This window comes from Solea solea, chromosome 1 (assembly GCF_958295425.1).
Source record: "Solea solea chromosome 1, fSolSol10.1, whole genome shotgun sequence".
Taxonomy (NCBI): Eukaryota; Metazoa; Chordata; class Actinopteri; order Pleuronectiformes; family Soleidae; genus Solea; species Solea solea.
Window position 1 is genome coordinate 2,899,342 of NC_081134.1, and position 25,868 is coordinate 2,925,209.

General features: G+C 40.5%; 1 protein-coding gene across 3 annotated transcripts in view; it reads right to left on the reverse strand.

Moving 5' to 3' along the window:
• Positions 1-25,022, reverse strand: part of LOC131466757 (contactin-associated protein-like 4) — an 86,018-nt gene extending 60,996 nt beyond the window's left edge. For 2 of the 3 annotated variants that reach the window (XM_058640205.1, XM_058640213.1), the window contains exon 1: positions 21,295-21,478. In XM_058640205.1, coding sequence (XP_058496188.1) covers positions 21,295-21,379 — 85 coding nt within the window. In that variant the 5' untranslated portion in view covers positions 21,380-21,478. Of the gene's footprint in view, positions 1-21,294; positions 21,479-24,672 lie in introns of those variants that run through there. The other variant, XM_058640199.1, reaches the window with a different exon arrangement.
• Positions 25,023-25,868: the final 846 nt, after the last annotated feature.

The window sequence follows — 25,868 nt, forward strand, 5'->3', positions numbered from 1 at the left end:
TTGTTTAATTATTATTTTGTTTAATTTCTGTGTAATAAACAAAAACAAGAATGTTTGAATATTAATTCAAATTATATGAACACAAGTTTGCATAAATTGAATTTTAATAATAATAACAAAGTTTTTTCAACCATACTATTAAAGCAATTAACAACAAAAACGTGGGTCAGGTATATGCTGCATACATAATACACTGTAAAGCATCAAGTTACCCTGGTTTGAAGGCATTTGGCTCATCAACATCCCTGTAGAATATTATTTAATTGCAGCTTCTTTAAATCAATTTTTCTTAGCCCTACATTTGACTTTACAATGCAGTCCCTTTGTGGACATTGATAACTCCACAACAGCAGGGTGGAACAGAAATATCTTGATATAGACGAGTAAAAATAAATCATGAACATAACTGAATAGAAGCGTCTATTCAAACTCCAGAGAGCAGAGCGCTTAAATAAAAAAAAATTTAAAAAAAACTCACCTACTGAGCTCAGACACAGCAGGAAGACAGAGTGAGAAACTATTGAGGTGTTAAAAAAAGAAAAAGAAACTGCAGGACAAGAGCTCACTGATGTTGTGAGATGAAAGTGTAATATCTCTAAATTATCAGAGGACTTCACCAGAGAAAAGTTTCAGAGTGGGATTTTTTACGGCCTTGTGACAGCGAAGGCTGCACTTTTCCTTTAAAGTGATATAAACGACAGACCAAACCCTGTTTGTGAGTCATAATTGTGCGGGGAGAAGTTAAACGCGGCCCTGGTGTGAACAGGACTCTCAGTAAATGAATGAACCAACAGTGTAATAACGTCCAGTTTGATGAATGAATGGTGTAACTCTGGCGCTGATGGATGAATGAGAGTTGTAATCTTGTCACATTGTGGAGATGAACGAAACCTTCATGTGTGAACACACTCTCATCGTTTACGGACAAACGGCTGCAATTACAACATAATATCACACATAATGCGCTAATTAACAGTAACTGAGTGTGTTTTTAATTGGCCTCTCCTTCATATTCTGCCATAAATATGCACATGTGATCGAAATTATTAGCACGGCACGATAAATCCCAAAATAGTCAACATCGCAATGTGGAAAAAATAGAGAGATGCCGCAGTTGTTTCACGGAGATGAAATAAAAACAGCATTTTGATTCAGTGCTGCAGGAATTTACTGGCCCCAAAATCTTGCTCTTCATGATTAGATTCTTTTTATTTATTTATTTGTTTGTTTTTTTACATGAATATGACCGTTTGGATGCAAAAATAATCAGTCGAACCAATTATGAATACCACTGGAACAGAAACTTCATACTTTGTAGTTGTTTGTTGATTTTTCATTCAACTGTGAAATTACAATAGATAATAGAAAAGAGTAGATAATACATAAAAATAAGGATTTGTTTTGTGAGACGCTCTGTGCTATGAACAGTGTAATTGTATCTCGCACAGAAACACAAACTTCTTTTAATAGACATAATGCATTCCCAAGCCCCTCCCCTTAACCTAACCTTAACCATCACAACTAAGTGCCTTAGCCATTTAGCCCTTACCCTAAAACCAGGTCTTAACCCTGAAAAAGCCCCTTAAAATCTAGATAAAATGTCCCCACAAAGATAAGTTTGTACGTTTTTTGGATCTCAAAAAGATAAATACAAGCACACACACTTTCATGAACACCAGCCAAATAAATATTCATACTTTAAGCTGTGAAGCCAAATTAACGCCGCCTACATTTGAAGCCTCTCTGTTAATGGATGTTGTTCTAATCTACATCATTCAGACAAGAGCCAATTACTGTGATTCACACTGACGCCCAACTCTGACAACAGGGCTGGAGCTTCGATTACTGTGTCAGCGTCAGTGAGCTTCATCTCCACAGCACGAGGTCTTCATCTGCCTCTCAGTATCAGACGCACACTGACGGTAAACACTCTGTGACATCACGTGTTTCCAAGGTTCTGTTTTCACCTGCGTCTTATTACACAACAGGGATGTTATTTTTCCATAGTTATAGTGAAATAAACCTTTAAAACCTAAGCCTCAAAATAAAATGTCCATCTGCACTTGTTGAGGCTTATTTTAACCATAAAAGGGCCAGAAAATGTCCTGTGTTTTAGCCATTTTTTACAGAATAACTTGTAATATCTGGCAGTTATTTACAATGTATATATTATATTATATTATGAACATATGTGTATATACATATATACAGTATCTATACACAAATATATATATATATATATTTGTGTATAGATACTGTATATATGTAAATATATATATATATATATATATATATACATATATATGTATATATGTATAGTTATTTAGGGTTAATTGAGTTTAATATTAGTTAAGAACCATTTGTTTTTGCAGCAGGTGTCACTTAGCATCCTTTACACTACGCCTTCAATGCTTTTATAATTAGGACCATAAGTGGGTTTAAGCCTCAAGCACATTTCATTTCACTGGTCTAACAAGCAGACAATGATCAGAGTTCCTCCAGCTCTACTTACAGGCCTTAGGCTGACAGACACTTGCTCGTGTGGATGTTGACTGAGCAATCAGCATAAAAAGTGGGGGAATTACAGTCGTGTGAAGAGAGGAAATGAGAGGCAGGGCTCTCCAGCGCAGAGTGCTGTAATCCCCAAGGTGATAATGTGTGGTGAGAGTGCAGCCTTGCTGTGGTAACATTCAGTGAAAGCGGCGTTTAAAAACCACAGGGGCCAGTTTTTCTTAGTGGGGGTTTGGTCTGTGAGAGTGGACGTCTCTGACAGTGTGGGCAGTGAAGCACAAACACAAATGTTTCCACCGAGGGTCGACACTGACCCTGCAACGCTGATAAAAGGCCAATTCATTCAAATTAACCCTTTAACGCAGAGCGTATCGCAGGCGACCAGCCACGAATAACAGTCACTTGTTGTGTTCAAGGTCCAGTGCGTAAGAATTAGTGACATCTAATGGTGAGTTTGCAGATTGCAACAAACAGACGGCTCCGTCTACTCACCTTCCCTTTTCCCAAGAGAATGAATGTGGTTATTCTTGGTTTGCATTTTAAGAATCTGGTTTATTTGAGCTGCTGTAGAAACAGGTATTTATTTTCTTTTTCTTTTTCAACATGGTTTCACCTCAGGTGGGATATTGCAACTTCATTTGATCTCAAAATGAAGCATTACTTTACGACACCATCAAAGTATTAACTGCTACGCTCCATGAGCCGTTGTTTTCATTATCGACGTAATCTCTTGACAAATTTCTTGATTAATCCATTTGCGTTTGTCCATAAAATACAGAAAGCGTTTACTGTCGTGGAGGAGCAGAGACACTGATGGATGATCAAAGTAGTTGGTGATTCATTTAGTAATTAATGAATCAATTAATAATTGAAGCATCTATGAAACCCTAACAATTAAGAGATTTTGATTTGAAAATAATTGATTTTTTCAGCCCTAATATCCATCAATCATCAAGAGACTCAAGGGCAACACACACACACACACACACACACACACACTATCTCTCACTCACTCCCACACATACAAACAGCGTCAAACTAATTTAATCACCACTGACATAGCAGACTAACTCCAGAGACAGTGAGGAAGGCCACAGCTCATTCACCTGCATTGTCCACTTCTTTACTGTTCTACTGAATAACAAAGTGTCCGCACCAGAGACCCTGAATACTGATGAGCTCCATCCATCAGCCCAACAAACAGCAGTGAACTGAGGCTCCCGCACTTCAGAGCTCCATGAGCCACACAAACACACAGAGTTCAGACCTGAGCGGAATGATTGGTCCATTCACAGCACACAGCGGTGGGCAGGATAATGAGGCGCCAGCAAGTGACAACAATCATCCTCAAGCAGAAAAACATCAACGTCCATTTTTATTAATCTGCACAACCTCTACCTCCAGTGGGCTTCAAGACTGCTCCCACCAACAGCGAAGCATTCAGAACAGCCCGCAGTCATATACTGACTTCAGATGTTCTTAAACACAACAACACAGTCACAGAGACGAGACATGATAAACTGAGATGCTGCATTCTGGTGACAGTCATAAAAAGCATCAACTATGGCGTGTTTCCACCGGCTCGCCTCGGCACGGCACGGCACGGCACGGGTGCATATCCACTTGCATAAAAAGAGTATCTGGTACCAGGTACTCTTCCAATCAGTGACCGGCAGTCTGGAGACGTCACGCATAGTATCGCCTCAGCACGCTTGGGACCTCGCGAGACTGCTGGCCACTGATTGGTCAGAGTGCCGGCACAGGAAGAGACGTCCGGCACAAGAATCAAGCCGAACAATGCCGAACTGTAGATCAGTTAAAAAGACTTAACAATCATAAACATGTGGGTTAATCTCCAATAATTACCAGGGAAATGTCTAAAATCTCAGTATTTAACAGAGGAGTCTGGTGTATTTAGCGACAGCACTGCTGGAGTAGGTATTTTTGTAGTGGAAAACCAACCGAAACCGCGCCGTGCCAAGGCGAATATGGATATCATGAATCATCAGAGTTATGTTTTAAACTTCATCATCAGCAGATGAAAACATTTCACAAACCTGAAGTTATATCTCACAGTGTGCAAACATTTTAATAACTGTAGGAAACAGGATAATAGAGGAGAATGAACAACAAATACTTGTTAAATAATGCCCTGAAATGTCCATGCCTATTGGCTACATGTTTAATTACAAAGATCTAATCAGCTAATCACATGGCAGCAACTGAAGACATGTCAGCATGTACACACAAGCTGCTGAGGTTCAAACAGAATGAAAAAGAAAGGTGTCGACGAGCTGGTCTGAGTATTTCAGAAATAATCTAGTGGGATTTTCACACAGCAGTTGTCTCGGATAAAAGACGCCTTGTTGATGCCAGAGGTCAGAGGAGAATGACCATGCTGCTTCCAGTTGACAGAGATAACTTGTTACAACCAAGGTCTGAAGAAGTGTGTCTCTGAATGCACAACAAGTGGAACCTTGAAGCAGAAGGACTAAAGCAGTGGTCACCAACATGGTGCCTGCACAGTTTCAATGGCTGATGATGATGATGATGGCTGAGTACGTGTGTGTTTGTGTGTGAAAGACAGACAGAGACAGTTTAATAAAACAAATTATTCTCTACCTTTCAAGTAGCTCTCGGTCTCAAAAAGCTGGATGAGCCCTGGACTAAAGCAACAGGACGACAATGGGAACTACTACTGACATTTTTATTACGTGCTCGGTGTACGTAATAAATTGGCTGGTGAGTGTTCAAATCCAAATCAATATTCAAATGCTTGAATTTTACAAAAAGTAAATCAGTTTTTATATAAAATGTATTATTATATTATTGGGAATTTAAAGGTAGCACATAGCCAAGCGGAAAGAGAACTTAGTTTGTGACTGAGGGGTTGCCAGTTCGAGTTCCCCTGCCTGGACACTCTAAATTGACAGGTTTAGGATGTTGAACTTTCTTGAATTTTGGAAGTAAAAACTGGAGAAAAACAATAGAACTGGCGGCAAGAACTGCAACAAAAGGAACTCGAACAAAAGTACTACTCAAAACTGGAAAAGTTTATAAATATTCTTTATCAATACAACATTATTTAAACTGGACACATTGGACTACACCTCTGTCTGAGTCACTTATTTGTTAACCTAATTAGTCGTTCATGTTGAATTAAGAGATTTCTTTTGCAAAACAGCTGGAAATAATGTCTTTTTCCTGCCTCTTCAATGTGGACACCGTCAGAAAGCTCAGCACGTTCAACTTAAGCTGCACAAAAACAACAAGAATATCTTCTTCAGTTCTTTGATCGACTCAAGCACACACTCCTGCATAATTTAACGTCCCTTTTGACCTTCAAGCATTATCCAGTCTGAAAACACCATACATAATAAGCTCATTATGTACATGCCCACACATATATCCATACAAACAGCGTCCTAATGTACACACAACTATAATGAACAGTAGGGAACTATTGCCCTCCGCCTCTCTGTGGCTCATCACAGTGAGCAGCGGAGTGCTTGTCTGAGTGGGAGCCAGGCATCAAGCAAATGAAGTGATGAAAACAGAGGCGAGCGGCATCATCACAGCGCCGTTTAAAGCCTCTTCATCTTCAAACTGACAGGTTTGACTCGTGTGAGTGCAGACAGAGTTGCCGCTGAGAAACGGGCTTTTCACGGGGGCCTGGGTTTAAAAACAGTCACTGTGAATAATAACACCAGATGCAGATTCAGAGGGAAGGCTGCACGCTACATCACTCTCTACAAATGGCTCCAGGGCGGAACATGTATCATAAAACATCTACGTATTCACAGGCTGCACTATGTAAATAATTTGAATACATTTGCCTCCAAATGTCTATTAATAGAGAGCAGCAGGACAGTAAGTCTCTTAAGCACAAAACATCATTTTTCGCCCGTCATTTAAATGAAATACAAGGCACAAGGACATTTGCATCATTCTCTTCAAATCTAATTCATTTCAAATATAAAACACTGAATTAGACACTGGGGATTCATAAAACTCCAAACTCTGCAATGCACCAGTAACTACTACTGTACCCTACAAACAGTTTCTATGCAACAGCCAGCCTGAGCAATATGGAGTACCTTCTGTTGGAGGGCATTTTTATATGTCCTATTATGATTACACTCCCAAAATAGCTGGGATTACATGATTTGATCATTGCAAAATATGCTTTAATAAATGTACTTTTTAAAAGTCCATGTAAAAAAATGCAGACGTTCTCCTCTTCAGCCCTTCCACATGTTCTAAGCCATTACTTTCAAACATGTTATGTTAGAAAATAGTGGCTGGTGAAAACAAACATTGATGTAGAAAAGACTGAAAACAATTTCTCTGCCGTCTAAAAACTTGACAACTTTGTTTTCCATCTTAACCATAAACAGATGGAGTCCTCTGTCCTCTAATCAACCTTCAAAGCTTTCATTTAATGTGCACCAATATGGACAAATAAAGCAGATAAACTAGTGCTACTAATGTGACAAGAGAAAAACTTGTTGAGATGTTTCAAAGTAATGATTGATGGATCATTTCTTGTCGCCCACAGTATTTGGCATGTCCGTAAAAACTGTGATCTGCCTTTTGTTGTCTGGCCCATGTAATTTTTGACAATGCTACAGCCACAAAATCAAAATAAATCCAGGCGGCCTGATTATCATGATGGTCATAAGATGGTTAATTACAGATCGCGCACAAAAGTGTTTAACCATCAAGGGTCTATAAGACACCAAAAAAAATGACAGTTGCAGCGGTTCCTCCATTAATATGTTAGTATAACATTTAATAATATATATTGTTAATATTTCAACACATTTCATTACAAAAGGTACAAATTATACAGATTGGTTTTAAATCAAATATTCTGCCTTCTCTCACTGGCTGCTATACAAATAGTTCACCTTTCTGCTCAACAGCTCAAGATTTTCATCATCATACCACTAAACAAAATCAGCACATTGAATAATTGACATTGAACCTGCTGGTTCATGGTAAAGTTCCTCAGCACAACAGTTCTCATACCTTTATTCAAATTATACTGTATGTAACATAACGTTTGACTGTATAACACATTTAACTTTTTGTGAGCATGTTATAGTGAAATAAATAAGAAATGTGGTCCAGGAATGACTGCTAAGGTGCAGGCTCCCCTTTGTGGCAACTCCAGATACATCACTAGGACTGTATGGTGGTGAGGTAAACATAAACATAATATTCAAGTCAATCTAGTCAAATATGAATGATTTTCTCAATTCAGGACTCACTATTAGGTTGTGCTTACCTGCTGTTGGAATACTAATCCTGTGAACACACAATCGCAAATTTACAGGAAGTAAAATGCTTCTGAAATCTGAACGTGAAGGTCCTCAGGGGACAAGAAGAGAAAGCTCTATCAGAGAAATACGGTTTAAGTGAAGGAAAACTGACAATGACACCTCAGTACAACTGCACTGTAACAGCAGGGAGACAGAAATCCTCCCTGTGCTGCAGTAACACACACACACACACACTCACTGTGTGTGCAGTCTCTTCACACCTTCCCTGAACCACAACAGAAGCCACAGTTGAAGCATCTACTTAGTTTTACTTTACAGCCATCCCCCCCTCAGGAGACATTACAAGATAAATGGTCCTAACAAAAAACTCCTCTGCAGTGAATGTGATGTTCTCCATCTTCCCCTCACACACACTCACAACTCAGCTTTCCTGAGGCTGCAACACAACACCTGCTTAAACACCCAAGAGAGAAGTTACTGTCATTTGCAAAAAAAAACAAAAAAAAAACTGTCGAGAGCAGCACAAACACAACTTTTGGCCTGAACTGCTGAACTTCTGTGGAGCAGGGTAATTATAGCTCACTGGGGTAAAAATCCCAACAGACTCCTATTAGTGCCCTGTCTCTGCAAAGGAGGATCAGGTGCAGAATTTCTCCGATCACAGCTTCTTGGCCACCTTCTTCTCAGACGATAACAACCTTTCCACAAGATAAAACACACACACACTGATAAGACCTCCTCTTCATGCCGAGGACACTTCCTACTTCCTCCTAAGACACATGCTGGTTCTGGTGATATACTGTAGGTCCTGGGGACCCATTGCCCTGCATGTTTTGGATGTTTCCCTGCTCCAACACACCTGAAAACACACCTGAAACATCTCAAACATGCAGGACAGTGGGTCCTCAGGACCAGGATTGAGAAACCCTCTCACTCTCATTCATCTTCTACCCCTTTATGCTCCACATGAGGGTCACTGGGGGCACTGGTGCCAATCCAAGCTGATATATGGTGTAAGAGGGGGTCAACACACCCTGGACAGGTCGCCAGTCCATCGCAGAGTATTTATCCCATCAAACTGCGACAGTTACCTACGTCTTATGAATTTCTCTGTGAGATGAATAAAGTATCTATCTATCTATCTATCTATCTATCTATCTATCTATCTATCTATCTATCTATCTATCTATCTATCTTGACATAAACCAATATCACTTCCTGTTTGCAGTGCATTAATGGCACCAAGCAGCACAAGCTCTAAAAACTGCTCTACTGAGAAGAGACTTGTGGCTTACTCAGCATTTCGTGAACATCACTGGGTTTGACTGTAACACACGTTTGTTGATATTTAAAACGTATCCACTGCAGCTTTAGATTAAATCTTTCACCGGAGCTCAAAGTGTTTTTATTTGTGTGATGATAATGATGACCCCTGCTGTTATGAACACGGACAATCTCCTGCTGCGTTGCCTTGGTAAAATGTCCCATGTTTGAAGGACATTTGGAGTGTATGAAGACGCAGTCTTTGTTAGAATCCTCAGCCGCATGCAGTCCAACTGTTACTATGCATTTGGGCCTGCAACTAAGAAAGTGAACTCCATGTTTCTCTCAGTATCACTCAAAGTAACACAAAAAGAACATGGCTCCAAACCAAAGGTGAAAAGCTGTTCATTAAACTTTTTGGGGGGCAGACATTAATATTCATTATGTGCAGTCTTGCAGAAACTCGGTTCAGAACTCAACAAGAACACAGCGTTGCTTCTCTAACAATCGGTGGGGGTGAAATTGTAGTGGCAGGAGAGAACGTCTCAGCAGGAGAAACTATTAGCTTCTATCACCGTCTCCCACCTCTTCCTTCATTCCTTCCTTCCTCTCTTGCTTCCTGTTCTGACCCTTGCTTTTCATCACACCTGCCATATTTCCCCCGTCATCTTTTTTCCCGCCTCCTCCTTTGTCTCCTGTGCCCATGCACTCTCACACACACACACACACACACACGCAGGAGAGTCACTGAGGGATAAAATGGGAAAAAGTTGAAAATGTCACTGCAGTTGTGAGGAACCCAGAGGGAATACACGTCGACAGCCTACAGACCTGAAAGTTTATCTCCTTATACGTTATATCCTCTATAACCTCTAAAATGACTAGGTGAACCAGCTAAACAAGGGCCACTAACACAGTTCCTGTTACCTGTGACTGTTTTGACCTGTGGTGTTTTCAGCTGTGCATGGAATGTGATATAATAAACACACCGGAAACACAAGTCACTGGAAGTGCTCAGTCCTTACTATTCTGTGTCTTACACTGCCGGCCCTCCATCAAACTCAATGTCGAGTGATGCTGATGATGAAATCAAAGAATATTGACATCTGTCCCGAGCTTTAAAAACCAAGGTGTGCTAAAAACATTCATGGCTAAGTCTTTAATGAATATTGGACTGATAACCGTATCGAAAGATACTCGAGTTTGTGATAGCATTACTGGTGTCGGACATGAAAAAGTGGAATCTTGCCATTTGTATGAGGACACTGACTGTTTTAATGTGAAAGTGCTGTTTTCAAATGAAAGTGTAGTGTGGATGAAGCCTTTGTGTAAGCGCTAGGGATGAGCTGATCACATACTCAGTATCAGTATCTGCCATTTGGACACAGTTGGAGATATAATAACTTGAAATGACTCAGCACAAATGTGTTGGTAACAGCTTCATGAGAAAAGTAAATAAAGAAACAATAAAGTTCTGTTCTATTCTGTTCAATTCATAGCTAAAAATGACTGTATATCAGACTGATATCGGTAGATAATTGAGTTTGTTATATCGTTATTGTATCGGACACAAAAAGTGGTATCGTGTCATCCCTACAAAGAAATCAGTTTGTGCAACCAACCTCTTCAAATGTTCAAATTAATGTGAATTGGAGTCGAAGCCAATTAAAACCAACGTGCATTGCAGAGTAATGTGAATAAATGCCTATAAAACACATTACCACTGGTTAAAAAGCCATTTAAACCTGCGAATAAATTGTTTTTTTGACCAGTGGGAACAGGACTCTAACGTTCATATGATTTGTGTAACTCCTTTTCTCGCTCGCCCTCCTCTGTTTCACCTCAAAGGGCTTAGCTCTGATTTTGTCTTGTTGTGTTGAAATACAGCCTTTCCCTTCCGTCTTTAATGGCCACTGACTCAGCTCTCTGTCCTCTGCTCTAATACCAACCGACTGGCCCTGCTTCTTCTCATCAGCGGTGGCTGCAGAGTATCTGGAGCAGCCGGCTGCACAGCTGTGGTCACCAGGTTCATAAAAAAAATACACAGCGGACATGACATTAAACTGTGATCAGCATATATCTCAGTGTGTAAAGAGGACACCTCCGACTCTGCAACTTAGTTATTTTGACAGAAAAATATCCACTCAGCCCCGAGGCAGGAACCCAAATTGCTTTCTGCCAATTGAAATACTGCATGTTACAGTTTGCACTCAATCTTTACATATATTTTAACAGGTACAATGGGGTGAGAGACCTACAGTGTTTAAACTATTCTATAGTCCAATGCAACATGGTTATTTTAACAGAAAAATAACCCCTCTGCCACAAGGTAGGAGCCCAAATCCATTTCTGGCAACTGAAATACAGGTATTTCAACAAGGTTAAAGGCCTATAATGTTTAAAATATGTCACACCCCAAGTCTGTGCAGTGGCATATGAAGTGATGACGCGAGGGATAGTGATGAATATTCAAATTTATATTGGAGTTTTTCATTTTCAGTCAGAGTAAGCCATTGATCCAAAGTATTGTTCACGACAATACTTTGGATCAATGGTTATGGAAGTAAATAGAAGTATATAGAAGTAAAAATTATATATATATATATATAATTTTTATATAAATTATATATATATATATATATATATATATATATATATGTATATAATTCATGTACTGACGTGATTAATCTTAGTAAATAAAACTCATCCATTGAATACAATTGCACAAGTAATGGTGTGAACACACCCTAGCATTAATATGAATGGTATAAAACGGTTGGCTCTGTAAGTTGGCACAGTCATGGACTGGTAAGCTGTCCAGGTTTCTCAGCCAATGTCATCAGGAACAGAGCTCCAGACATCACATGACTCCGTGTCTTTACGGTCCCACGGTGGCAGGAAATGCTTCCCCAAAAGTGAACGGCATCAGTGGCTGTTTCAGGTCACGTGGTTCACTGCACACTTTAAATTGAGTAAGTATCAAGCAATATATCAATATATAATTCTGCAGGTTGATTTTCATTATTGCAGATTTGCAATATCCCGACACCTGTAACTTTTTGATAAACTTTCCCTCATCCATGTCCTATTGTTCCAACTCCTATGCTGGTATAAACCTGTGTGTTGCCTGGATTTGAACACTGCTTCCTGCCAAAAAGGAGTTGTTTTCATTCCAACTGTTATATATATAGATTGAATTGTTGACGTCACGTCAGCTACTAGAACTCTATGAAAAAATGATGTTTTTGTAACTTAGCGTCATATGTTCACTAACATTTTATCTACACTGAAGGAAATCAAATGCTTTTCTGTGTGTATGGACGATGTGTCCACTCTGAGAATATCCTCTACTGTAATTGAGACTGAAAGAGCCCGGTGACCTTGATAACTAATGCAGCTACAGTTGCTAAGTTTAATGTTCCCGATATAATGTGGAATTATGGTCGGCCATAACTAATATATTAGCTGTGGCAAATAGAGTTGTCAGTGTAAAATCCATTTATTGTCGGAGTCTGTCGCCTCACAGTGATGAAGCATCATGACCTCCGCAGTAGCTCTGATATTTGAAGAGACAACAAGTCATCTTTGATGACGACAGCGCCGCATGACGGATGTGTTCATTTTTTTTCATGATCCAGATTTCTCCAGGGGGACGGCCTCCAACATACAGTATACATCAGTCCAGCAGGTCCTAATAGAAAATGGATGGACTGCAGTCATCTGCTCGTCATGTAACTACCTGTTCCTGGGTTAATAAACACAGATTCATGGCCGGTGACGCCACATTGGTTCTGTAACCTTGACTTCATCAGATCCCATTAATGGCTCCACATTTCCATAAATGACGCTAAAGAAGAAAGATGCAGCAGATTTATCCTCAGCGAGTAGTAACTGCTTTGCTCCCAGTGCAAACAACCAGCTCACAAAACGGAAATAAATCCCATGAGACGCAGCTTTGCCACACTTCAAATAGACTCCTCAGCAATTTCAACACTGGATTAATCCTGTAAGAGATTAGGGGGTTTCATAATATCTGCTATTTAAACAGTTACCACTAATATTTCCCTGGAGCTCTTTCAGCTTAAATAACCAGTTTTTGTTTTTAAATAAAAGGCACAAACTAGCATTCATTGGATGAGTAATAACATGCCCCCAGCATCTCAGTAATTTACTGTAACTCAAATTAAATCTGTCCACAGCCTGCAGCAGCCTCATCATCAAACCGTTCCTTCAGCACACAAATAATAAAACCATGCAGATCCCTGAACCTAATTAGCTGAGACACTGGCCTCCACTTTCGCCTCCACTTATTCAACAGGATGAACTTAACTTAAGATACTTGTGATACTTTTACCATTTACCCAGGTTTTGGTACCAATCCCTACCAACGACTGACCATTGGGGTGGTGCGGCCTGGGCTTAAGATTGTTATTTGTGTTTCAAATATTACACATTACTACCAAAATCCAACCTCTATGATGGAGCATTATTTACATTATTTATTGAGCCATTCCTCTCTGATATAAATGCGGCGGTCCTTAATTGCTGCTGTTAAAGTGACTGTGCCGTTCCAGCTACACGTCGCCTCTCTATTAAACTGGAATGAAAAAGCAGCACGGCGGCTCACGCACAGATTTACTGCGAGGGAAGAGACACAAATATGAAAACCCTCAGGACAAAATACTCAGCGCCCTAAATTCCCTCTGATAAATACTTGACCTCGCCTCTGGCTCTGGCTCTGGCTCTGGCTCTGGCACTGAAACATGAAATGTGGAGAGAAAAGCTGTTGCACACGATGATTAAGTGAATGATGTACTGTATTATAGGTGGACTCGCTGGGGACTAAATGGTTGAAGGACATCTTCTTGGTTTCAGGGAGCTTTGGTATGATTTCTTTGTTTCTGTGTATGGATTTTAAATGGATGACATTCCTCTGGGTCGAAAAAGCTTTTTCTTTAGTTTTAATTTGGTGGTTCTGTACTCTTGTGCTGCCAATCTTTTTCAACCATCTCTACTTTTTAGTCCTAACCCTCAACTATAATTCACTTTTACTCATTGTTGTAAAAGGCATGTGAAGGATTGAATTATCTTTGAAGAGTTCACGGTTAATTTGCTCAATATTGCTCCTTTTTAAGTTTTGCTAAACTTTAGGATAAGTCAACTTGTTATGATGATTATTCAATCCAGAATATATATATATATATATATATATATATATATATACACATATATATATATATATAATGTCTAATGTGGAATCACTGAGCTGTCCAAAGCTACAGTCAAAGCTGCAGGACAGCATTTGCCAGTCCTGCAACAGAGCTGCAGGTGGACATGGTACACATGGTCACTAAAGGCCAGTGACAGCTCATCAATAGGGGGCACTAGGACACCGCCCTATGAAGGAGAAGAATCCCATTCATCCACTCTAAAAACACTTAAGATATATTCATCTTCTACCTACTCTTCTGCAGAAAGGACGTGTCTGACTGGGTCGCAAACCCCTTGCTGCAAAGGCAAGAGCACTAACCACCACGCCAACCATGAAGCCCTTTAAGATATATATTTTAATCATAATCTGCAAGAAAATGTAGAGTTCAAACATTCTCCGTGGTCTGTGATGTACTTTCTGTCCAGAGTGCAGACATCTTTGGCCATCGTAAAGTTCACTCCTTTTCAATACACGAGACAGGACATTGTTTGGGTTCCCAGAAAATCAGCAAACAACAAACATTGATGTTTTAAGTCGCACGAGACGCGGATGTGTGAGAGGGAGTTGGAGAAGCTTTGCTCTGAGAGAACAGAGGGAAGATGGAGAAAGAAAACACATTCATATCATATCTTCCTTCTTTTAATCTGTCAATTTCTAAATAAAAAAAATCCCCTTAAACTTGGTTTCTCCTCAGTTTTTCTGAATGAACCCTTATCTTGATCATTTTTCAGGTGAACGCAATACCCTCCCACACTCGGGTCCAAAATATCTCTCATATTTAATTCATGCGTCATTTTTATTGTTTGTTTATTTTTCCTCCTGCAGTGGTAGTGACCCTCTTCCACCCAGCGGGAACATTAAAGTTTAATTTCTTCTCATCCTCTCTGATCCCGGCTTTCTCGCCTCCCTGCGAGAACACTCGGCGTTCCTCTCCTTATTGATCCGCCCTGAATCCTCTTTTGTCAATAAAGCCTTAAAGTGTATCTGTGCATCCACTGTTTTCATTATCACTGGTGTTCCTTACATGTGTTGAATTGACCCTCACTTTTTTTCTTTACTAACAGCATGATTTAGTAGTTGCCTGTTACAGTTAGTTTTTCTATGGAGATCAGTGGAGTGAAATAATAGTTTCCTGCATGCTTTATTCTCCATTTCCCTGGGTAGAGTTTGGTGCACAAGTGCAGACACAAAATGAAATGAGAAATCTACTCTTTTTTTGTGTAAAGCTGCACTTTTCAGCACTCTTATATTAACAGTTGATCTGATGACTCACAGTGTGAGAGAAGTTTCTGGAGCCCGCAGAGATTTATCACCCAATTCTCCCCTCGGTCTTATGGAGCTGATTAGTATTCATTTAGTTTTCCCTTTTTTCTGTCTTTTTCAGATCAAAACCACACATTTTTCTCTGACATCATGCTCAGTATGGAAGGCTCCAAAGCTCATTATCAATGATAAGACGGCAAAGGCGAACATAGGTCTGGATGAGTCGACCTAAAAGAGCTCTTTCCAGCCATTCTAGGACCTCATTATATATAATTATCATATTTTTCTTGTATCCTAACAACTATACAATGAAACCACTGTTTCATACATAAATGTAAGGTAAAGGATCTCCAGGTTTTAGGGCCATTTTCAGAGTTTAAACCTCGGGTTTCCACACTGTTTTCACTCATATTTCCAACTGACCAGTGGAAGAGAGGAGGCGCTACAGAGCTGCTAGTAATTTACTACTAATGTCATGATAAATAAAAGCATTATTCAACCTTATAAATATATAAGAGTCAATACTTATTAGTGACGTACTTTATGAACTCCCCACGACATTCACTTCACACCAGAGAACATTCTGTCTCTTCACGCCCCCTTTGAGCAGTTAACTAAAGAGACGTTATTCCCTTAATTGCAGCACTTAAGCGTCTTCTACACAAAGGTTGAGACGGACCTCGGAGTGAAAGCAATGAAAAGTGCGCTCTTCAGAGTCTGTCGATACGTTTTACTAACATCTACTTGGATCCCGTGCACTTCATCGCGACTGTACTCGACCCTCGTCATAAAGATCATTAACCAGGCTGCGTTTGACACGGAGAGCCTGCTGGGAGACGCAGGAGTGGTCTGTCTGTCTGTCTGTCTGTCTGTCCGTCTGTCTGCACCAGATGAGGGCCATGCACCCTTGTGTGATGAGATCCCTCTAAATATTTTCATGGATTCTTAATTGATTTATTATTTGAAGCATGAATACTAATCTATACTCTATAATATAATATACTATAATTTCAATGCCTTGACCTAAGTGAGGTAAGTACACAAAGTCCCAGCCATAACAACAAAATTAGATAAAAAAAAAAAACAATGGAACAGAATTGGCATAATAATTTCTTTCGGTGTTTCGGTTTCGGCCAAGTGTTTCCTGATTTTCGGTTTCTGCATTCATTTTTTCATTTGGTAATACCGCTCTGAGCCTGTTTTCAGAGACAGTTTGGTCATGGTCGATTTTACCGTCCACTCTGCTCCAACCTTGTTTTGGTTTGGTTCTTTCAAATGAATATGAATTACATCATGATATGCCATGAAGGTAAAATTTCCCAGAAAACATTCCATGCACCACAGATGCTTCACATCCTGAGGTCTAGTCCTCTATTATTGCAATGATCCCAATGTCAGGTGTGATTAAGGGCCGGGTCATACTTTCCAAAACAAGAATGTTGAACGTTAAATTAAATTTGTGAGTGAATAAATCATAAAAAAATTTTTTTTTTTAAAAAAAGTGACGCTAAACATAACAGCAGTGTCATATTCTTATCCACATGGACACCTGGCTGAATGTCTCTGACGTTTAAGGAAAATGAGTCAGCCTTTGTAAACATCTAAAATCAGGAAGAGGTTTTGTTCGAGCAGCGCTCAACCGCCAGGAGACCAATTCACAGCCAAAGTCTTCGCTTCAAAAGACTCATTTTAATCCAAACCAGTGGGAAACGGCCTGTTGTGACATTGTTCACTCTCACTCTTTGTCTCTGCACTTCATTTTTCTCCAGTGGAAGCTCATTACTCCGTCAATCACTCATCCACCTACACGTGTACATTTGCATCACACAGCGCACACTCCTGACAAAGATGTCACAACAACGCTTCAGACATGGAGCCCTTCACACCACGCTGGCAGATTAAAGTTAGTTTAACAAAACTAAAGTATTTAGAAGACGACGTTTAGACCATTAACTCTACAGGAAAATGTTCAACAATGTCATAAATCAAAAGGGAAGTAGATTCATTTCCTCGTGGGCTTTACTTTCCCTCCAGTGCCACCAGCAGACTGACACTTTTGGCTTTAACTGAAATCATTTAACTAATAAAGTCGCTGCAGTCGCCGGTGTTAAATAATTCAGAGCAAATGTACTTTGTCTTCAGGAGAAATAATGTTATTCCTCAAGCGCAAACAAGCAGACCAACAAGTATCGACTTCATCAAGGACACTTAATCTTTTTTTAATTTAACTTGGTCATCTGCATAACTCAATACCTAAGACTCCTGGGATGGTTGTTTTTTTTTGTTGTTGCCGGATTTTTTCTTCCTTCTCTGTAAATAATCCTGACAACTGTTGAATGGATTACCATGAACTGAGGACAGGGCAAATGCATTTGGGTGATCCTCTGACGTCAGCTCACCTCATGTCAAATTATTCATTTGTCCTGTTAATGATGTCCACTTCATCCCCACTCACATAAATCATCACTTTTCCTCAGCACTGTTGTTTTTCTACATTTTCAGCTGATGCATCTTTAGTAATTAAAGTAATTAAAGGCCGTCATTCCACTGACATTCCAGCCGATCACAGGACCAACCAAACATTTGCCACTCAAAAGTGCAAAAGTGATTTCACTGTGTTTTAGAACCATTTTTCAAATCAATTATTACAATAATATGGGGATAATATGATATTATCTTAGTACACTACTTTAAGCTCATCCCACATACATAACATGCTTTAATGTGATCAGGAATCATAGAAATCACCATTTCTTCAACCTATGAATTCACCAGGATTCAAACTAGGGAACCCGGTGCCAGTGAGGCCCTCGTTGGACACTAATCCACCCACTGAACAAAGAAAACACTGTAAAACCGCTGCAACAAAACACAAATTGCTGAAAGCTTTTTGAATCATTTTCTTTCCTCTCCGAGAAAAGAACATCTCACACTTTTCCAATTAACACTGACACTGAAACTAACCTGTAGCACAAACGACGGAGGAGTAAATAAGCGTTTGTGGCAGCTTAAAGGCACACTTTGTCTCCTGTTCTCTAAGCGGTTCTGTCATGTTGTAATACTGAGTGGGTGTGTTTTTTACGGCGAGTTAACTCTGCTAACCCGTCATCGTCTGTGGCTGCTCAAATGTGTATCTGTGCTCCGTCGTCATTCCTGTCGTGAACAGTGAAGTGTCTCCGGTGGGGATGAAGACGTGAAGCTCTGTGTGAGTCCTGACGCTGAGATCTCTCCACTGCCACAGACTTGACTTTATTTATTGAGGTGCTGTGGTTTATGGGCCGTGCATGATGTGTGCGCTGCTGGCTCAGACTGCGTGAGACGGATTGAGAGTGGGAGACAAATACACAGAACGAGAGAAAACGAGAGGAGAGAGCTACTCTCTCATATGATGTTCTCAGAATATACTGTAGAATAACCGGCAATAATTAGACTTTAATTTAGTCTATTTGAATTTTCATAATTTTCTCCATTTTCATGAGTTTAAAGCTAGATCACAAGAAAATGACGTGATTGTCACAGCACAGACAAATGCCTTTATTTGTGTGCTCGACAGATTTCCAGGGTCAACCGTTCTGTTTCTGAAAGTCTCTCTGTTTTATTGTATTTATTTCATTTCAACACAGGCAGCTGTTGTTGGTGCAAGAGTAGCCATCTTTCCATTTAAGGACTGTTAGACAAATCATGCCAAGTGATGTCATTATCTTTTGGTAGCTCTGTGGTAGAGGGAGTCATGTTTCAACTCAAAGGGGCTGTGGGTTCAATTCCTGGCTCTGTCCTTGGGCAAGACATTTGAACCGATATCACAAACTCAAGTATCTACCGATACCATATTAGTCCGATACGGTCATTGTAGACCGTTTATGAATTATGAAGCTGTCGAGTCATTACAGTCATTTTTATCTGTCCCATATCTACTGATCAGTATCGGACCGATAACGATTCCCATCCCTACAGACCGTGCTTAAATCTGTGATTGTAAAAACACAATAATGTGGAGTCTTACTGAACGTCCTGGTTTATTTTAAGCAGTGGAATCCACGTCTGAAACCTTTTGTGAAGCGTCTTGGCGTCTAACTCGTTGAGCTCTACAGAGCTGTGGCGCTTCTGCTTTACCTCCATCAGTCATATGCAAAATATAGCAATGTGTGTGTGTGTGTGTGTGTGTGCAGTGCGCTAATGTCACAGAGCGACACAAAAAGAAAACACGAAACACACAAGAGTGGAGCGCTGATAATAGGATTAATCAGTGTTGCGTGTGGTCATTTTATCATGGTGTGACATTTGCTTCCGTTTAAAAGTTATGTACTACACCCTTAAAATACAGAAGTGCACTGAAGATTGGAGTTTTGTGTATCGTGAGTTACACCAAATATATAGATTAAAAAAACAAAAGTGCATTATATCACGGCTGACAGCTGCACTGATTTATAAAAGATCAGCATCGGCCGTAGAAAAACTGGTCAACGTCTAAACTCCATTATTTAACTGGCACAAAAAACAAGCCGACAGTGGTGTCTTGTCAAACTCCTCGAAAAACCTGCTTTACTTTTACCTCACGGTCACACTTATTTCCAGGAAACACACACTGCTATACATTTTACAATCCAAAACACTATCAACCACGTTCATATGGAAAGTGTCAGACTGCTGCACAGGAAGGAGGAGAGCAGCAGGAGGATTCTTTTGATTCATATACAGCGGGAAGTCCGACATCCAGGTAGAAGAAAGAGAAAACAGGAATGGAGAGAGAAGGATGGATGTGTGGCCTTTGACACATGGGGGCAACACAGTGACGCACGTGACAAGCACTGTTGCCTCACAGCAAGACGGTTGCTGGTTTGCGTCCTGGTCCGGGCATGTTTTTTTTTTTCTGGGTTCCCCAGTTTCCTCCCACAGTCCAACACTGTCAATCGCGGTCGTTTGTCCCTGTGATGGACCCCGCCTTCTGCCCTATGACAGCTGGGATTAGCACCAGCAGCCGCCATCTCTCTCCTTCACTTCCCCTCCCTTCTCCTAAGCAGAAGAGGGTGACAGACACTCCCCCACTTCTCTCCCACACACACACACACACACTAATGCTCAGCTTCTGTTGTGGCACAGTGTTCAGTGGCATTTAGAGGAAAGAAAAGAGACCGTTTTCACCTTCATCTCTGCATCACAGTATCAAACCAACACCCTTTCAGTCCCAAAACCCCAGCCTTCTGGAACTGTGTGAGCACAGACTGGCTCAAGCTCATGCTTCTCTGAGCACCAACATAACCAGAAAACATTCAGAGATTCATTTGGGATGCTGTGGCTCAGAGGCAGACTGGAAGGTTCAATTTCCAGCTCTGCTTGTCCCCATATAGCAAAAGCCACCAGCTGTGAGAAAGGGTGAATGAGAAGCTCTTTGAGTGCTCAACAAGACTAGAACATGCATGACACTTCACTATTTTACATTTACTACTATTACGCACATGTCACATGTCAGCAGCAGCAGCAGCAACGTTTCCTTTAAAAAAATGCATGGATGGATGCTGCGTAAAAGTTGAATCCAAAACATACGTTCATTGATCCAGATCACATCATCAAAGCGTTTCAACTCACTGTACTGTTCGTGCACACACGACAGGCACCAAATACTGCAGCCAGTTTAGACTCAAGGAAAAATGACTTTACTCGGATTAAATCTCAACGCGACAAATCGCTTCTCCGCGCGCAGCCCGGATCCATCTCCTCCGGGAGAAAAGTGTCAGAGCGCACAGCAGCGCAGGCTCTTACCTTCTCCTCTTGTCCCGCACGAGCTGGAGAGAAGCAGAACCTGAGCGATGATAATCCCAGCGACTCTTTTAGTCCACACATCCATGATGGAGAAGCGGGGGGGAACTGCAGAGACAAAACACGGCGACTGAGAGAGAGGAGAGAGGAGAGGAGAGAGGAGAGAGACGACAGAACCTCTGCTCTCCAGCTCTTTCCTCTCACATACACTGAGAGAGAGAGGGAGAGAGAGAGCGAGATGGTCTTTCAACGACCTCCTCCTCTCCTCATGAACATAACATTGTCTTTTTCTATTGATTTGCAAACACAAGAATTGGAACAAAAACATTTCATCCCACAGACACAGGCTATCAACAGATGTTCTTACATGAATGAGAAGCTATGTATCTAAACATGATGATTTACCAATTTACCCAGCTAATAAATAGATTTTAAAAAATCAAACACAACAACAAACAACAGACAGTGGCAGGGGGCAAATGCAAAAAAAAGGGGGCATTGTCATTTTAGACAACAGCATAGACCATACAGACCCCTAAAAAGTGCCATCTTCACCAGTAATGTCCAAAGACGGTCTCCAAATACTGAAGAGTTAACATTTTCCAACGCACTCAGTGTCCAGTGGACAGAAGAGAAGATTTCGGCGGATCAATGGAATGGGGCGAAGGGGACACTGATGTGCCCCCTGGGTTAGGGTTAGCACCTTTCACTAGTCACGTAACTGATGATTAGAGATGATGGATACATGCAGTTTTACACCCAAACAACTGGTGGTTTAAAGCAGTAAACACAAATGTCCATTATTCAAACCAACAGAGAAAAAAGCTGCTTGTAGGAATGCACTGATACTTACACGTCACCACCGCCACTAAAACATCCAACGCTGATTCATATGAACAAACGCTGGGTTTCCTGACATGCCTAAAAAACTCCAGAGCAACTTTTTTCAGTCTCTACTCCACAGGTGTGGATTTTTTCACTTGATCTCAGCCACTAGTTTGTAACAATTAATGTGTCGAGGCGATTTTGACCATAGAAATGTTGAAATCATACAGAAACTAATTTATACAACAGTCAAGTAGACAAATTAGACTGTTTGTGTTTCCACACTTGCCAATATGACCAACAGAGGCCGACAGAGGCTTGTGAATGGGGTGAAGTCTGCCATCTCAGATTGCCTCGTCTTTGACATGAATATTCAGTCACATGCATATACATGAAGGCAATTCATGCATACTGCAAACACAAAGAGGCACAAAGAGACCTCATGCCTGCTGATGTGATTGAGTTCCTCTCAAACCTTGTTTATCGTACATTTCTTTGAATGACTGATCATACATCGTACAGTGGGTGATTGTATCGTACAAATACAACAGTTATGGGACATCCGGCAACACTCATTTGAACTCAATATTAGTTTGCACGGTGTTCTTGGTTAACGTGGTGTGTCATGGTCCTTTAATGTCACATCCTTTGATATCTACACCTTATCGACACCAATACCATTGGGTCCAGAAGAAGATGGTGACACACCAACATGGATCCCAAGCGCTGTTAAACACCTCTGCAAACAAACTAACATAGATCATGTGTGATGTTGCTTCTCCATCATGGTCAGCCTCACAGTGGCCCGATGCCGAAGCAGCCTTTTCTATAGCAGGTATTTTCCGGAGGCCTGCATGTCAGCATCTGGACTTCTTCAGCGCAGAGGCAGAAGCTCCAGGAGCAGCTTACAGGAGCGAGGAGGACGAGATGTGTGAGCTCCAGATCAGGATGAAAGAAATTGAGCTTTGCAACATGATAGAGGAGACGTCGGCGATTCCACGAAGTAAGGAGACGAGAGCCGACTGTTCAAATCACAACAATTCCACGCAGATGATGATGCTGGATGTTCCTTAAAAGAAATGATGCAGTTTGTTTTTTAATCTCATTTAATGTCCCGCTTTCTTTCAGACACGTTCCTGAGGAACATCACATGTCTCATTAGAAAGCAGACAAGAAACTTGAAATTTGGAGAAATATCAAGCTACTTGTTACCAAGCAAGTTTTAAAGCCTCCAGAATCGTGATAAGGCCCAAGCCATGTTGACAATCAGTCAGACCAACGTCCACTTGTTTTCCAAAATCTGCAATGCAAGATAGATTTTTCTGGGCCAGTTTTATGGAAATGCGGTCAAACTTTGCACCTTATTTAGATGAAAGCTGAGCTACTTTCTTTTCACTTATCAATTGCTCGTCATTAGAACAGGTGGATCAAAGCCGCCGCAATTCAACTCACAGCAGGAGGTTCAGAACAGAGCTGCCCGAGGACGAGGAGTGTGGTGCCACACTCAACGGATCAATTCCTGCCCTGAATGCAAACTGAACGCGTTTACCAGAGACAAGCTTTTGGTTTCTTTCAGTCAACGATACACGGTGGAGAGAAAGGCCTGAGCAGAGACGAGAGAATCCGCGGGGAATCTGATAATGAAAACCTACTGAGAGTATAGGCAGCAAGAGAATCAGGTGATCAAAAAATAAATAAATAAAAAGAAAAACTGTGGAGAGCAAAAACACAGCAGGAGAATCAGATAACGGCACAGCGAGAATCTGAGGAGGAACAAGGAGTCCCGCGGTGCAATAACACACACAGTCAACACGAGCGTCACACACCTCGCTGGCCCGAGGAGACGCCACACACGGAGAAAGCAGCTGACACTTTAGTATTCAAATAAGAACAGGTTTGTAAAATGAAGCTGAACGTGACATTTACAGAGAGGTGAGAGCAGATGACGACGTCTGAAATTTAACACACTGAGACACTGAGAGCCAGAGGATCTAAACAACATTAAATACTCATTTAAATGTATGGATGCGTCTCCTGTGACATTTTGTGATCCAATCCTACTTCCCCTAGGCGACATGCAAATACACAAAAATGTAATAGTATGTTTGTTGGCAATTTTGTGCACATACTTTCATTAAAGTTAGGAAAAACTATCCAATTACCAGAACAGCTGGCATTTAATGTAGTTTTTTGTATTGAGTTTGAATTTTTGACTATTGCCGTTTCCAATCTTGGCTCCAATCTTGGACAAGAAATTGTTAATTTATAGAATAATACAACAAGTGCCATACAATCATTTCCTCTTCCTCACATATACTTTGAACACTGGTATAGTGAAATTAGATTACGATGGAGCAAGAGATAAGGTGAATTAAACACTAATTTTACACATACCCCGGTATATACGGTAGAACAGTATTTTGAATTTCCCTCCAAAAACCACCAGTGGTACACGTACCACAGTTTGAAAACCATGCATCTACTGTACGTGATGCATGTAACATGTAGGTATTGCCTGAACTTCTGAGTGAGTGTGTGTGTATGTGAGTAACTCACCAGCAGGTACTTGGTTTGTGTCGTGACCAGGTCGCCCAGGTTGACTGATCTTCTCTGAGGTTGTGGTATCTCCATGTCAACGCTCTCAAACGTCTCCTGTGTCTTTACTTCTTGGGTGTCTTCCTCATGGCGGCCATTCCAAATGCCCTCTGAATTTCCACAGGTGAAGCTGCTGAAGGCTGAAGAGCCAGCGCCGCGACGCACCCTCAAGGTGTTTTATCTCTGCTTCTCATGCTACCAACCACGTGCCATCACTATGAGACATTAACTCAAAGCATATAACTAATGTTGTCTTAAAGCAGCTGGAAGTTTCAGTGAAAATGGACACAGGAGAAAAAAAACAACATGAACCTGAGTTCTGACCAGCATCACACACACATCTAAAATGGTGCCTTTATATACTGTGTCCCTGATTGTCAGCTCTGGCACTACCATTAGCAGGTGAACTCACATAAACTCATTTATTTTTAACAAATGTTTTTTTTTGTAAATACTACAAACAATTGTATTATCATTTATTTAAAAACAAACAACACAATCACAATTAGGATAAAAATAAATAAATATAATATATATATATATATATACCTATCTACCACAATGCCCCCCTCCTATCTTCCCACTTGGTCTGTCCCGGAACCATAAACAAGTGCCTGCTCCCTTAGGGACTCTTTTACACGAAACACCAGGAAGAAGGTGAGTGTTTTGCCAATCTTTTTTAACATTTGTTAACTATAGAGCACTCATAACAAATATCTCATTAATTCAGTCATGAATATGTACAAACATTGTTATTTCCTGTTTTAATTCTCCTTCTGTTTCCAGGAGGAGCCGAGTAACAAACACACTTGTTTCAAAAGGTTTTACAAAACATTTACAAACATTAAGTAAATACCAAGTACTCAAATATTTTATAGAAAATGTTATGTGCAAACCTGCACATGTGCCAATTGATGTTAGTGTCTAGTGCAAATAATTAATGCTTAATATTAAGTAAAATGCTAAAAATTAAATGAACTAAAACCCAAATAGTGCAAATTCATCAGTAATGAAGTTCACCATTGTTTCTGTTCACTAAGACCAATATATGGTCACTAAATGGTCACAAAAACATTTCCAAAATGTTCTATATTGTAGAAAATACATGCAGAATGTTCAGGTTGATCAGTTAAACAGTTGCCTCGACTGCTCATGGC